This window comes from Xyrauchen texanus, chromosome 8, assembly GCF_025860055.1.
Source record: "Xyrauchen texanus isolate HMW12.3.18 chromosome 8, RBS_HiC_50CHRs, whole genome shotgun sequence".
Classification (NCBI taxonomy): domain Eukaryota; kingdom Metazoa; phylum Chordata; class Actinopteri; order Cypriniformes; family Catostomidae; genus Xyrauchen; species Xyrauchen texanus.
In genome coordinates, this window is record NC_068283.1 from 24387009 (window position 1) to 24402678 (window position 15670).

The window sequence follows — 15670 nt, forward strand, 5'->3', positions numbered from 1 at the left end:
AAAAGCCTGTGTCCAGGCATGGATCAATATATTTCAATTATTTTAATGGAAACGTCTTTTCCAGGCTCGTTGAATGATTTTAAGATAACATTCATTAACCTTAGAATACATGCTGTTGTTAACATACACAAAAATATACAGAAATAAACACCATACTAACATGAAATAGCCTATAATTCCCTACCCATGGCTGTTCCTGTGCAATTTAACGTACTCATGGCGACGTTCAGAGGTGGGTCATTTTCTTTTGTGCACGCAGTGATTGGGCATTTGTTCATTACTGCCACAAGTTTGGAAATGCGCCTGCTCTGATGACAAACCAGACTACCACAACATACGGACAGTAACGATGCGATCTTACATCGTGTGCTTCTCGTTTGCACTCCAGTGCTTCATTCTCAAAAGCGCCTCAGAGTACTCGTCAAAATCCGATTTAGAATACGAATTTGGAGACTATCGTGGCAAGTTTTGTATTGACGATCAAGGTTTTGTGTACAGCATCGGAGAGGTTTATTATCCGAGCACCACAGCGTGTCCCTGCACCTGTACAGAGGATGGACCAGTGTGCGTCAGACCAAAGTGCCCGAAAATACACCCGAGATGCACGCGCATCAAATACAAGTCGTGCTGTCCCGTGTGTGAGGCTGTCAGTAAAGTTTGCGTGCACGGAGGAAAAACGTACAGAGTGCTGGAAGAATTCAGGGTGAGTTAGTGTAAGTTCTCGAGGGTATAAAATACGCTTTTCATTTTTTGGGGGGCAGAGTGGATATTATAAAAAAATGACAAGTTTTGTAGTTTTTTTCTTGTCTGTTTTTTAACAGGTTTTTTTTTCACTGTAAAATGTTTTGCTCATATTGTTGCTTTGATATAAGTTTTGCACATAACTTAAAATAAACAAGTTAGTCAGTAGGTTTTCTTAAACATTTTTAAATTGAAAGAAAGTGTCTTGTAACTTTCTAAACATTCATTAATTAACCCTATAAAACCTGAGATTTGGAGAAAAAAATATAGAAAATGCCTTAAAAATGTAGCTTTTTTGGAACGTATAGACAAAATATAGAATATTTTTATGCATGTATTTTCATGCAGGCTTTAAAGGTCCTCCTGACTGAGACTCTGCAGTTCATAATATATATATATATATATATATATATATATATATATATATATATATTAGCCTGTACACAGTATGCCACTGTAGTATCTTAAGACACTGGGCTTTTCAGAGATCAAATTATTTGGAATTCGGCCATAACAACTTCCTCACCTTGATTTATAAAAATGTAAGACATAACTATTCAGCACATCAAATAGAGTATGATTTAAATATTTTATTTAAAGAAAAACAATTATTATGCTTGTTATGCATCAAACACCAGAGTGATATTTAAAAAAAGGAGGTTATGGTAATTAAAATGATAATAGCTGCATATATTCAGTAAAATACTTCTATATTTCAGTTCCCACTTTAAATATATCTTGTTGATTCAATGTAAGTTTTTGAGTTGAGGTGGTTGATGTTGAAACATATTAACAAATGTGCTTGTTAATTCAACTTTGAACAAGTTGATACAATGACTGCATAGTTGTCAAATTTACTGGAAATCTTGAAGACTCTAAGTTGTCAACTCATAAAGCACTTTTGCAAAATTAAAACATGAAAATCTTAAATTGATCTTAAATTCTTAAGTTTATCACTGCTATATCCAAGAGCAATATTGATTTCAAATTGGAACATTGTAACAATAGGCCTAATGTTAATAATATCATGATAGTTTTCTTTCAGTATTTCTGACAACAGTATCACAACAGTGTTTTTTTTATTTTTCTATGACTGATACTGTGTGTTTGTGTATGTGAGAAAGAAAATAATGGAAAGAAAGAATGCATGAGCGTATAGTTTCATTTTGATGCTCTAGTGAGCCAATATGCTTAGATACTTTTCTTGATGATTGTCAATGACTCACTGTTTGCTAAATGTATTTGAAATGCATATGGAATGATATTGCATTGGTAAATATACAGCATAAAGGTATATGGTTTTGTAATGAATTCCTGTGGATAAGCCAGGCTGTTGTTCATATCTCATTTAAAGTTTCTACAGCTGTCTGCCAGTGTCACTGGAAATATATACATTTTAAATGATAGAAACAACATTCTGGGATTAGCGGAGTGGCTGGTACAGCTGCAATTGCAATTATGCATTTCATCCTTATGATCTTCACATTGGTAATGCTTGTAGATACTTCACAGATATTTCATGCCTCTTAAAAACAAATATCAAACAATATCCTCATAGAAGTCTAAACCTCCTGTATATAATCCACTTCTTGATGTTGTCTCATTACAGTTGTCTCCCTGTGAACGATGTCGGTGTGAAGTCAATCGAGAAGTTTACTGCACCATCTCTGGCTGTCCTGCCTTGCATTGTGTGAATCCTGTATATGAACCCAACCATTGCTGCCCGGTGTGCAAGACCGGTGAGAACCTACACACATGCACTCAGAGCAACAGAGGATGGACCAGTGTGCATCAGACATCAGACCCAAGTGCCCGAACTAGTGCATGCATGTTTACTGCCCTATACAATGTTATACGCACTGTAACGTAATCTTTTTTCTCCTCACATGCACCAGTCATGTGCTCTGAGAGGCATGTGGTGATTGTGATATGTGTTGTGCAACTCATGATGTTTGGTGATGTGTATCCTCATATCATCATATCATTTTGATTGATTTCCTCCTTGTTACTGCATAGCTTACAGTGACGTAATGGAAAACCAATGATGCAATGGAATTGTTATTCCGATAGTTTGCTTACTACATGTCTATAAATAGTAACTAGTTCATAGCATGCTGGGATGTAGAGGCACTATGGGGCATTGGGCCATCCCTGACAACAGAAGGCAAGAGGTTGAAAGGCTACAGATTGTGTATGTGACAGTTTGTGTGGGTGATGCTTATGTATAAATGGATAAGCAATGTATACAGATTTGTACAATTATATTTATATCAAACTGAAATCTGGCATTCAAAATCTAATTTAAACCTGGACTACAACAGAAGGTTTTAGGACTTTGAAAAATTTTCAACAAAGAAACATTATGATAACATAAAATGAATATGACATTTTTAATATTCTGCATTATTTATAGGTCACTTATCCAAAAAGCATAGTGGTATTCCTCTTATAATGAGTCGTGCTTCTGTGTCCTTCTCAAAGGGCCAAACTGCTTTGCTGGAAATCGTGTGATCCCAGTTGGAGAACGTGTTGAGATTGATGAGCGTCTGGTGTGTTTCTGCACCTACCAGGATGGAACGTGGCAGACACACCCTCACGCTACCTGTGAGGAGCTCCAGCAACCAGACAATGAGGCCACTGACTTTGATGACACGTTCAAACAGATGGAAGAGCAGGAGAAAGAGAAGGATAGAGTGTTCTTGCCTAGGCTGGATGCCATCCCATGAAGGGAAGTGTGCCTGGCACCAAAAGGCTGAAAGGCAGGAAGTGAGCGCCATGCAGGTGTCTGTGCCCAGAGTGAACACAACCTGTGCTGGGATTGCTGCCAGAGCTGACTTCTTTAGCCAAACTCAGCCCCCCTACCCTCCCTGACACAGATCGCCTTCCATGTGCAGTAGCAATGTATTTACAGGACATGGAACATTTCTTAATTTATTTCTGTTTGTATAGTGTATATTTGTGTTTAATACTGTATATGATTGTCCACTTCTGTTCTTATAAAAATGCAGTTATGTAGAATTATATTTAATTATAGAGTGTCATATTTAAAAACATAATCTTTGAATACCATTTTTCACATCATTCTTTTAGCATGTTAATGAATGCACTGATTTCTAGTACATTCAAGTGATTTCTTCCATGGTGAATATCATGTATAAAAGAATTTGAATGTCCATTCCAACAAATGTATTTATTGAATTCAATTACAATATTATTAAATATAAACTGTGATACAATTTTGTTCTCAGAAAGAGAATTAACATATGTGCTTGTTTAGACTGGACATTGCTAAAATAGTTTAGTGTGGCATGTTTTGAGACATGAAAAAATGACTAGTTTTCAAAGGGCTAGTGAAATGGAAAAAATAGAATGTATGTATTAAGATCACCTCAGGTTTGAATATGTGATCCTTTTTCTCATTATTTATATAACAGCTAAATCTTTGTATCTTTGATGGTTTGTTGATTTTACTGTAACAGGTGTTTTCTTTTATAAAATGCACAGAATGAAATTCAAGGTGGCCAGTGTGCAAAGGACTAATGTAAATATCATGGCAACATTGTCTATTAATTAAAAAAATATTTGTAGTATATTGGTTTTTATTTCAACAGTGATATGTTGTAATGTTAAAACAGAAAAATAAAAATCAAGGAAACCGTCTTGTAAAGCTATGTGACTTACAGTGATATCCACTATAGAGGGTAGGGTAGAATCAGCATTGAGGTGCCTACATTTAATATCGTTGGATAGGGAATGAGATTCTTAAACATCTGGATTCTATTTATAGCATATTCTCACTAATGATGTTATTTATACAATCTTATAATGGGAGAATTAAGTTAAAGTGGGACAAAAAGTGTCCCACTTTAACCTAATTCACCCCTTAGCAGGCAAGGCATGTCTATTTCTGTAGCACATTTCAGGCACAATGGTAAATCTAAGTGCTTACCTTAGACATAATAAAAATAAAGAAAAATGAACATAACTTTAAACTTTTTTTTTTTTATTCAAACTAAATTGTTCATTTGAAACTCATGTGTAAAGTCATGACCACTCACTCATAAGATGAAGACTCCATTCATATCAGTAACCTTATAAAAGCTGTTTTATTGAGATGGAGAGGCAGCCAAGTAAGGATCACATGTTCAGTTGAATAATACTCTCTTAACGTAGTTTCCCTTCGCAACACTAGATGGCGATACAATAATACTGACGTTGATGTGCCGGCCGGATGCTGTGGTGTGCGCACGATTATATCCCAGCATTCCTTTCTCTCTCTTCCTCTTTCCCTTTCGGCGACAATGTCTAAGAGAGGTAAGAAACTCACGTGAAAATCCACAAGCATCCTTAAAATGAGCTACAGCGCAGCCCGCTAAAATAAGAAGTTGTTTTAATTGATGATAGTGCGTTTACGGTTTGGGCATATTGTTGTCATTTCACAATGATATCGTTGGTAAATCTGAATAATTTGATGCTAGCAGCAGAAGCCATGTTCGCAGACCTTTACTACCGTGTGACTTTTATTTAGATGAATAAACACTTATTACGCAAACTGTCGAGCGATATGTCATTGTGAAACAATAGTAACTTTTATGTTAAGTAAATACGGACACATAAAGCTCTAGAGGTGCTAGTAGTGGAGTTATATCATGCAACGAATCAAGTGTACACCTAGCTAGATGATAACGAGGAAAACACGTTGGCTTGTTGGTGTATTGCGAAAAGATCAAATTTGTCACCTGGTGTAGACCGGTCAAGCAAAGTGTTCTAAAGATTATTTCGCTGTTTACCTGTAGATGAGGATGTGTATCTGTCTCGAGTGGGGACTATCCGATCTCATATTTAAACCGTAGTAGACATTTATAATAATAGACGTTTGCACAGTTAAAGAATATTGCTGTTAAAGTTTTGTTTCCCTGGTGAAGGTATCTTAAGGTTAAAAATCGTTTTGAAAACTTGAATGGCCTGTTGGCTAAAGTTTTGTACTTGTTTGACTACAGACAACTGTCAACCTGATTGTGTTGTGTAGTTGCATATAAAATCACTTGATTTATTGTGTCAATTTTCAGTTTTAATTGAGTGGCATCTTTGGAATCAGTTTTTGTATGCATGATTGTATGCATCGAAGTTGTTATAGTGTTGTGCTATTGTAAAATGTTAATGCATTTTTACTTTTGATGTTTAGGACGTGGTGGGTCATCGGGAGCCAAGTTCCGTATCTCACTGGGTCTCCCGGTGGGAGCGGTTATCAACTGCGCTGACAACACAGGTATGAGCCGCCAACATCAAGCATGATATTTTGTTATCCTTCTCAAAAGCACTTGCTTTGTCTGGTCAGTGGCTGGGTGAGTTGTCGTGGAAGGAAATAGTAATTCCCATTGCCTTTGGGTGAGATGTCAGTCACCGTGTGCTGTTCAATCTCAATCTGTGATGGAACAAATGCTTAGAGATTGTCGGACATTGCAATATATGTGCAGTGTGAAGCATTCAATATTATTTGCAGTGCAGCTTAAGTGAATATTGCATAAATGCCCCCTTTTTTTTTTTACTCTTTTTAAACAAATCTGTCCCTATCTTCCTACTAAGGTGCCAAGAACCTGTACATCATATCCGTCAAAGGCATCAAGGGTCGTCTGAACAGGCTCCCTGCTGCTGGTGTGGGCGACATGGTTATGGCTACAGTGAAGAAAGGCAAACCAGAGCTCAGGAAAAAGGGTGAGTGAATTAGATTTTAGCTTGCAACAGGGGCTGGGCTTCTGTAGACTGGTTTTGATTTGAGTGTAATTTTGCTTTAAGCATCTTTTGATGACCATGGGTGTTCTGGATCTCACTGTGGTCAGGATTCTATGATGTAGACTTAATGAATATTTTCAATGATGTTGACCTTATTGCTAAGTGTATGAACTTACACAACTGTCTGTCTTATGATTTAGTGCATCCTGCGGTGGTGATACGACAGCGGAAGTCGTATCGGCGAAAAGATGGCGTGTTTCTCTACTTTGAAGATAATGCGGGGGTCATAGTGAATAACAAAGGAGAAATGAAAGGTGGGTTGTAAATGTTCTTTTTTTATCTCCTTCTCAAAAGCACTTGCTTTGTCTGGTCAGTGGCTGGGTGAGTTGTCGTGGAAGGATATAGCAAGCCCCATTGCTTTTGGGTGAGATGGCAGTCGCCATGTGCTGTTTGTTCTCAATTGGTGATGGAACATTTACTCCTGTTCTTAGACATGTCATCAGTTTTTAAATTTCACTTGTTAATTGTGCTAAATTGTTCATTTTCTTTTGTAGGCTCAGCTATCACAGGACCTGTAGCCAAGGAATGCGCAGACCTGTGGCCCAGGATTGCTTCCAATGCTGGTAGCATTGCCTGAGCTCAAATGTGGCTTGTTTTCAATAAAATATTCAAAGTTTATGTGCGTGTCGTCGTCTGTTGATTGGTGGAAATCTTGACTTTGTACTTTAAAAAGTTACGATTATTACTATATAATACAATTTGGATATAATTTTATGAGCTGTAATGCTGAAGTTTTGTAGGTTTTACAGATGTAGACTAACAATTGTAACTAAAGCTTTGTCTGTACATGCAGGAATTATTGTCTATTACAGTTATCTGCATATAAACTAATCGGCCACCAAATTAAAAGCACTTGACTAATATTGTGTAGGTCCCCCTTGTGCGGTAACGGTACCAACCTGCATCTCAAAAGCATTCTGAGATTATATTCTTCTCACTGCAATTGTACACAGCGGTTATCGGAGTTACCATAGACTTTGTCATTTTGAACCAGTCTGGCCATTCTCTGTTGACCCCTCTCATCAAAGCATTTCCATATGCAGAACTGCTGCTCACTGGATTGATTTTGGTTTTGGCACCATTCGCAGTAAATTCTAGAGACCGTTGTGTGTGGAAATAACTGGAGGTCAGCAGTTAGAAATACTCAAACCAGCCTGTCTGGCATCAATAATCACGCCACAGGCCAATTAACTTCCTCATTCTTATGGTTGATGTAAACAAACTGAAGCTCCTAACCTGTGTTTTTGTATAATCAGTTTAGAATATCATCACATTATTGTGTTAATTGGGCGTACTCTTTATAATGTAAAGAAGCGCAAACCTCTAACTACAAATTATTTAAATATAAATGGATAGCTTATTAAGGAACACTTTAGTATACTGGATAATGTAGCAGGAAATTTAACAGTAATTTCAGTAGAAAAGAAGCCTTATTTTTTGCAAAAAATTTTCAACTTGCATCTGTACTTGAAGGATTCAGATTTTTTTTTTTTTCTTTTAGTTGTAAGATATCAGCTTTTCATTCACACGGTCATTTTTTGGAACCCTTTCAACTTAATTATTAATATAATTGGTAAACAAACGATAATATATTATAATAGTAATATATTGTAATATATCTCAATCTGCACCTTGAACTTTTGAACCATCACGCTTTAATTTTGACGTTCTGAACCCTCCAGGAAGTCCTGTATGTGTGTTTGTAGGCAAGTTCACTGTAGTTTAATTCGCCTCTTATTCAAATTCTGGTACAAACAAACAAAAGCAACTCCAGTGCTGTTCTAAATGTATATTATAAGTGAGCCGAAGTTTTGAGCATCTAAGATGTTTCTCGTGACTAGCGCTCAAATTTTGTGCAATGCTTGAAGTCTAAAAATAGCCTTGAGTGTGTGTAAACAGCAGCGCCGTGCTGGAGCTACCCATGCATTTTATATATTTACTTATTAAACACAGCCTTTTGTGATCCACGGAGCTATCGCACGTCTTCAATTGGCTTTGAATAAAATGCACAAATCATATGTACTACTTTAATGGTGATTTTATGTCATTTTTTGAGCTTGACAGTAACAAACATGACTAACACACAGTATAGGATTTGGATTAGGCTCGTCGCCCGATACCCGATCCGTCTAAATCTTCAGTATCAGAGCCGATACTGATCCTGGTATCGGATTGGTCCATCCTAATTTACATGCACAACAGTCTCTAGAATTTACTCTGAATGGTGCAAAAAACATCCAGTGAGCAGCAGCTTTGTGGACGGATATGCCTTGATAGAACAGAGAATGGCCATACTGGTTTGAAATGACAAAGTCTATGTTAACTCATATAACCGCACTGTACAATGGTGGTGAGAATCACCTTAGAATGTTATTGGTTGGCGCTGTTTTGGCGGCACGAGGGGGACTTACACAATATTAGTTATGGTATATTTTTTATATATTATAGTTAGGGCTGTCGATTTAACGTGTTAATTCAGTGTGATTCATTTTACAAACAATAATGCGTTAAAATAATTAATGCAAATATTCGCTATGCCTTTGGACCGTAATAATGAAGATTCCTGAGAAACGCAAGCTTTTAGTACCACCTGTTTACTCCAGAGGGCAGTAAGTGAAATTTCAGCTGTATGAGCAACGCACAGTTTATACAGTGAAGAAAACACTTACCAGAGCCATATAAAGGAGAGTTGCGACAACGGAAGTTCTAAATGCTTGATCGTCACGTGATTCACGTAGACTTCAGATAGTTCCAGGAAGTGCTTTTGCGGTCATTCCAAACTGTTAAGAGTAGTGACAGAACTGCGATTTCTGGTAATTAGTAGTCAATAAATGCATTTATTTTATATATTTATGTAACACACCGACATATGTATGTAGCATGAGTATGTTGTTACAACGATGTTGTTTTTTAAAGATCAAATCAGCTAATATTTGAGGATTAGTGTTCGCTTACCGTTATTTGCCTCAACTTATTTCAGGCTAGGGTTTCTGTTGCCTTTTTATGTTACCTCATGTTCATTGTTTTCACTAATCTCATGGTAACTAATGTCATATTTATGACATATTTATGTCATATTTATGACATTAGTACAGAGACAGGCTGGTGACAGGTGATTTCCAGCTCGCACCGCACAATGGGTCAATGAACTATTAACTATTAGCAGCAGTTACGTAAATGTAAAATTTAGTGAAATGAAGCTTAGTGTTTACAATTCTTACAATTCTATATATATAGTAATATAATTATTTATGTATTATAAATATTATTTATCTAATGTATAATTCTTACAATACTTATTCATTTACACAATATATTCAGCTTTAAAACAACTTAAGCATACTCGTATATAAACTGCCGTTCAAAAGTAATGAGGCTGAAAATTCAGCTTGGCATCACAGGAGTAAATTACATTTTAAAATACATTAAAATAGAAAACAGTTATTTTAAATTGTAATAATATATTACGATATTACTTTTTTTTTATTTTTATTCAAATAAATGCAATAACTATTTACAGCAATTCATGAATACATTTCTAATAAATTAAATGGCATGCCAAGCATTTTGTATGTGTCCTTTCTTTCATGTTGTCGTTGCATAGTCTTCACCATGGTTTGCTGTGCTGCATGGGGATGCTCCAATCGCTCAGAGAAAGGTGTGCGAATGTATGGCTTCCCCACTGACATGGAGAGGAGAAAAAAATTGTTGGCTCAAGTCAGCAGGAGCAATCTAAATATAAATAAAAATTACAACAACAAAAAAATGTGTGAGGTATTTGCAAAGATTTTTCAATTAATAGGGTGTTTGTTACTAACTTTATCCAGCTCCAATCCTTGCCTAATCTGTTAGTTATCCGATAACATCCCTTTATCTCCTAATTTAATGAGTAATACTCAACTATAAGGTTTTAATTTACAAGTTATTTTTATTTAGATGTACTGATAATATACAGAATAAGATAATATTATTCTTTAAACGTCTCACCTTTTAAAAGTGCGTCGCAAACGGTTTGTTCTGATGCATCTCTATGGTGTTTGCTGCTACTTCCGGGAACTATTGAGAGGCTCCACGAGCCGCCATTGCTGTAAAAAAAAACGTTCCATTGGAGTCAATGGAGTTGTCGCAACTCTCTATATATATGGCTCTGGGCAGAACAACACAAACGTGTTACGTTCTTGCATTCAAAACACTTGAAGGAGCGCAAATGCGAACTAAGGGATCTCAAGATGTGTTTAAAGATTGAGTATTAAACTATATTTATCTTGACACAGTGACCTAAACATTTTATGTTTATGACGCAATGCACCTGAGACAACTACACAAGCATGTCTGACGCAGGTGTAGATTCTTAAACAAGCCCTCATAATAAATCTCCAACTGATTGACAAATTCACTTGTGAAATGGATTGCTGTGAACTGTATGCCAATGATTGACTCATGATAAATAATTTGGTAGTAAACAATACATTGTATTCTAAAGCCTCTTTTTGCATTGTCATCAATGATTAACTCTTTTGCTACAGGAATGTAATGCATTTTAATTATCTGAATATTTTATATACCTTGCTGTGAGAAATCTAGGCATGACAGAAAAGTATGGGAGTATTTTCAAAACACTGAATGGCACAGTCAATAGATAAAGTTATTGTACTATGAACAATTTATACTTTAACAATAAATTCAATTAAAAAATTTTTTCAAATAGACTAACTGCCAGAATTCCACCATTAAAAATAAGTTAGTCTGTGGTGGCGAACAAAGAGAGTATGCTTATTGGTTAAGATAACAGGAGGGGTGTGCTTATGAGGTAATGTGTGATAACAGAAGTTTATAAACAAGTAAGCTTTGAATGAGAGGATCAGTTGGTGCAGCTAGCGTCTCGGCTTTGTTGTTTTGCTCAATAAAGTCTAACCTTTAACATCTGGAACCCCCTGACGTCGAGAGTTTTGTTACTGAGAGGGAAAGGGACTTCGATATTCCACAACATAGGCTGGTGGTTTTAATGTTGTGGCTGATCGGTGTATGTTCTTTGAACATTTAAATCATCTTCTGTGATTATTAAACAAATCATTTATTTTGTCAATGTTAATCTGCGTAGTTTTTATGATGTGTATATCAATCACTAAAGGCTGCATTTAATTGGGAGTTCACTTCCACGTTAAAATCCAGTTTACGTTCCAATAACTTGCAGTAGGCCTATGGCCAGAAATATTTCAAATTGATATTTTTTTTTGTAATTTCCTGTGATTTCATATCAGCAAATGAGACCTCAACTACATGATAGCCCAGCTGAAATACACTAATAAAATAGACTTGCTAAGCATTTTCTATGTTTGTATAATAATAAAAAAGAAAATGTTGATTACCACAAAAAAATAATTTCGATTAGTCCTTCCTTTAAAAAACAAACAGCTAACAAAAAAAGCTGAATTTTAGGTTGCAACGAGGCATTTACAATGGAAGTGAATGTGGCCAATATTTGTAGGGTTTAAAGGCAGAATGTGAAGCTTATAGTTTTACAGAAGCACTTGCATTAATTCTTCTGTTAAAACCTGTGTATTATTTGAACTGTAAAGTTGTTTAAATCATCGTTTACTGGGATTACCAGGTTTAAGGCGTTAGGACCTCATGGGAAATTATCAAATTTGATATAACTTCGTAAGGAAAAGTTTAGTAAGCAATTTGATCACAGAATAAAATCATGCGTATTGTTTACTGATTGGCCGCATATTTACCTTCATTGTTGTACTGTAACCCAGTTTTTGTTTTTTCTAGATTTTTTTTTTGGTGCCAATCAACATTTGCCACAAAAGCTGATTACCTAAAGATCTACGCAGAATGCGCCGTTGTCAAGACGACCAGTTTGTTATGGAAATGCAGCACGAGTTCGAAGTTAGCTGCGGTCCAGTTTGGCTAACTAATCGAGTCTTCTGCAATTAGATTAAGGTAAATTTGGTGAATTGGTAGGGTATATTTCTAGGTAAACAATAAGAGCAGGTATGGATAAATCGGATATTATAAATTTCAGTGCTCTTGAAAAAGAACTGCAAAAGGCTCTGGAAGCTGACAGGAAATACCAGAGGGAAAACGACGCGAAATTTCGTGCATTGCATCAAAATGTCGCCAGCTACGAGGAATTCAGGTAAGCTTTAGTATTATCCAATATTACACATTTTGCTTGACACAACATATAATACTGGGCTAAGAGTTGGAAATCTACCTCTCCCCGCCACATCAACACCAGACAGTATGTTTTGCCTTTGTATATATACGCAAGTCTTATTTAAACAACATTCACATCTTCTTATTTAGGGATATAGTACTTGCATCTCACTTAAAGCCCCTTGATAAAAAGGACATTTCTGGCTCACCCCGAAAACAGCCATGGAATACCATTGCTGCAGGAATACAGCCTGAAAGCCCTTCTTCAGAGCAAGCCCAGGTGAGAAGTTCTTCACATGAATAAATGACTATTAGCATCTTATCTCATGATAGACTATCTCTCTTGAGGATTCAATTGGTTACTAATTTACCATCTCAATGTATTTATTTTCAGCCTCTGTTATCTGAGATCCAGCCAAGAAGTGCATCAGAATTCAGCCGTGAGTGGCGCAGGCTTGCAGGGAGCTCATTTGAAAAGTATAATCTCCTCATTAGTCTGCGAGGCAACGTTTTGCAGGGAATCTTCAGCACCGAGGTCGCCTTTGGCCTTCTAGGCGAGTTCCTTCTGATTCTGTCACAGTATCTCAAGTCAGGAGATGAGGAAAAAGTGATCGGCGTGTTGGAAGGGCTCTCAAACACTGGACGTTTTAGCCTCAACCTGTCTCTGCTTAGTCAGTCTGAACAGAAAGCCTGTGTGGAGCTTTTTGACAAGCTGCAGGTTGCAGTTGGAGAACATCATCCTTCTAAAGAGGATTCTTTTGTCACTTCTTTGGACAGCAATAAACATTCAGGGGTTTGTGCAGCCCGTCAAACAAATGTGAATGCAAATGACTCTGGCATACTGATAAAACTCAAAGGATTAGCCGAGAAATATGGCTTCCAAAATAGTTAATAAAGTTTATAGTGAGGGGGGGTTTCACTTCAACCCCTTTTGTAATTAAAGGTGTAGACATTAAAGTAATTGAGAATGTATTCCAGGAAGTATCTCACTCCTTGGAAAGTTGGAGAAATGTTTTATGGCACAAAGGCCTGTCCTGTATTTCTCGTCTTTGACAGTGATGCTTTCCTAGCTGATTTGACAGTTGAACTGCCTTGTCACTGTAAGCCAGAGGAGGTTCACTCAGTGGTATGGTACTATCAAAAAAAAATAAGCTCCATAAACATCAAGGTCCTGTCAGACTTTGAAGGTACCAAAGTGGTTGGCAGAGGATCAGATCCTTTTCCATACGTTTTTTTTAGCCTTGTCATTTTCAGGGTTGACTCAGAGCACTATATCTGTGGCACGGCCTCTGGGGAATTCTTCTATGGCCATAGCATTGATGTCCAGGAGGTCCATCAAGTTTTATTTCCCTGGATCCTCAATAAGAAAGCACAAGCAGAAGAACCCAGCACCATTAAAACTGAGCTGTTCCAGGTGTTCACCAGCTACAGCCCATGGTCTAGATGTGACCGATGTGACATCCAGGAAGAGCAGACCCATGTGGGCCTTTGTTATGTCTAAAGCATCTAACTCCACGTATGTTACCATCATGAATCAGACACTGTGGCTCCTCAGCTGTTCCCTCGAGCTTTGGACTTGAGTGAGAAACTGTCACACTAACTTGCCCAACTAAACCTACAGCATCCCCAGAGAAACCAGCTCTGCTGAAATTTCTTGAATATGATGATCAAGCTTCGGCAGGAGTCTCCATCCACTTCCACAACCACACCATAGACTCTGATCTTGTCTTGGCCTGCCCTGGTGTCAAACCACAATATGCCGTGGCCTGGGATAAAGGCTCAGTACCACTTTATCGCTCTCGGTATATGGAAGGACTGAATAAGACTTCTCATGTCTTCATTTACACAGATCACCACCTACACTTCAGACCTGTACAGTTGCAGGATAAATGCTCTTATTTCTGCTGGCTCCAAGAAAAGCTAGTGGCAGAGATCATACTGTGTGTATATATGCGCTTGGGTCGCTTGCGCCAAATGTTTGAACCAGAGTCTGTCTATGCCCTTCTAGCTATACTTGTTTGCTATGTTGGTATTACTGTTCTGTTTTTCCTCACTGTTTTAGCGAGATTTGTTTGGCAGATAGTCAAGGAATAAATATGCTGCAATCTTAGTTTCTTTTCTGAGTCATACTTAAAACAACTTTTAATTTAATGTTTATATGGGATGTGTTCTTTCAAACACAGATTGAGAGTTAGGATGATTAATAAATTGATATGTGGGCAGTTGATGCATTACATCCTTGAGCTTTAAAAAAAAATAGCACAGACACACATGCAACGAGGCCATGTGCGTGCGTCTCTGTCTCATTCAAACTGGCGCCTCCGGCTTCCCTTTATCTCGCTCTCCCGGTGATTAAGCACTGGCCGTGCATCATCACGGCCTGGCCACGCTCTACTCCTTGTCACTCTCCTCCCCCGCCCTTTTCAGGCCAGGGGCCACCAGTTTTCCGGCTTTACAAAGTTTTCCGAAGTAAATGGAGACAAATTTTGGAGGGTTTAAAGGCAGAAGCATGTAGTTTATCATTCATAAATGCACTTACATTAATTCTTCAGGGTATTATTTGAGCTGTAAAGTTGTAAAATCGTTAAAGCTGTATGTCGTTTTTTCAATCATTTTAGGGCTTATGGGTTACTTCGTAATGGCATACAAGATGTAAAATTAGATATAATTTACACAATAAAAAAATTTGTCACACTAAAATCACGTTAACACACATAATGTTTACGGATTGGCCCCATTCACTTCCATTTTAAGAGCTTTTTGTTTTTTTTTTAAAGATGAGGGACAATTCAAAATGATTTTGATAGTAATCAACAACATACAAAAATGATGTCGATTGTGTTTAACTTGTATTGAGCCCAGAATGTTCCTTAAATAAAATTATGGCGGTGCATGCATAATATTTATGAAAGAAAAATTAATAAAATAAATGCTATTTTTTGATCTAGACATGTCAACTTCTTAAGTTTTT

General features: G+C 37.0%; 4 protein-coding genes across 4 annotated transcripts; all 4 read left to right on the forward strand.

Annotated features, from left to right (window-relative positions):
* The first annotated feature begins 293 nt into the window (after positions 1-293).
* Positions 294-4399, forward strand: si:dkey-283b1.7 (von Willebrand factor C domain-containing protein 2-like). The gene is made up of 3 exons (XM_052131591.1): positions 294-703; positions 2351-2480; positions 3223-4399. Exons 1-3 carry the CDS (start codon positions 350-352, stop codon positions 3465-3467), a joined length of 729 nt encoding a protein of 242 aa, XP_051987551.1. The 5' UTR covers positions 294-349; the 3' UTR covers positions 3468-4399.
* A 591-nt stretch (positions 4400-4990) lies between these two features.
* rpl23 (ribosomal protein L23) lies at positions 4991-7152 on the forward strand. Its single transcript, XM_052131596.1, has 5 exons — positions 4991-5055; positions 5927-6010; positions 6328-6456; positions 6675-6788; positions 7029-7152. Exons 1-5 carry the CDS (start codon positions 5043-5045, stop codon positions 7109-7111), a joined length of 423 nt encoding a protein of 140 aa, XP_051987556.1. The 5' UTR covers positions 4991-5042; the 3' UTR covers positions 7112-7152.
* A 5288-nt stretch (positions 7153-12440) lies between these two features.
* Positions 12441-13591, forward strand: ccdc103 (coiled-coil domain containing 103). The gene is made up of 3 exons (XM_052131590.1): positions 12441-12679; positions 12850-12979; positions 13094-13591. Exons 1-3 carry the CDS (start codon positions 12537-12539, stop codon positions 13589-13591), a joined length of 771 nt encoding a protein of 256 aa, XP_051987550.1. The 5' UTR covers positions 12441-12536.
* Positions 13592-13666: 75 nt separating this feature from the next.
* LOC127648124 (Ig-like V-type domain-containing protein FAM187A) lies at positions 13667-14894 on the forward strand. Its single transcript, XM_052132723.1, is given in 4 exon segments — positions 13667-14201; positions 14204-14215; positions 14321-14571; positions 14883-14894. Coding segments are annotated over 4 exon segments (810 nt in total).
* Positions 14895-15670: the final 776 nt, after the last annotated feature.

Bases quoted from the DNA above. Each gene is read 5' to 3' on its own strand.
- si:dkey-283b1.7 (XM_052131591.1), top strand. From the start codon at position 350: ATGCGATCTTACATCGTGTGCTTCTCGTTTGCACTCCAGTGCTTCATT. The intron at 704-2,350 runs GTGAGTTAGTGT...GTCTCATTACAG, and splicing joins GAGTGCTGGAAGAATTCAGG to TTGTCTCCCTGTGAACGATG. The intron at 2,481-3,222 runs GTGAGAACCTAC...TCCTTCTCAAAG, and splicing joins CTGCCCGGTGTGCAAGACCG to GGCCAAACTGCTTTGCTGGA.
- rpl23 (XM_052131596.1), top strand. The intron at 6,457-6,674 runs GTGAGTGAATTA...CTTATGATTTAG, and splicing joins ACCAGAGCTCAGGAAAAAGG to TGCATCCTGCGGTGGTGATA. The intron at 6,789-7,028 runs GTGGGTTGTAAA...TTTCTTTTGTAG, and splicing joins TAACAAAGGAGAAATGAAAG to GCTCAGCTATCACAGGACCT.
- ccdc103 (XM_052131590.1), top strand. From the start codon at position 12,537: ATGGATAAATCGGATATTATAAATTTCAGTGCTCTTGAAAAAGAACTG. The intron at 12,680-12,849 runs GTAAGCTTTAGT...CTTCTTATTTAG, and splicing joins GCCAGCTACGAGGAATTCAG to GGATATAGTACTTGCATCTC. The intron at 12,980-13,093 runs GTGAGAAGTTCT...ATTTATTTTCAG, and splicing joins CTTCTTCAGAGCAAGCCCAG to CCTCTGTTATCTGAGATCCA.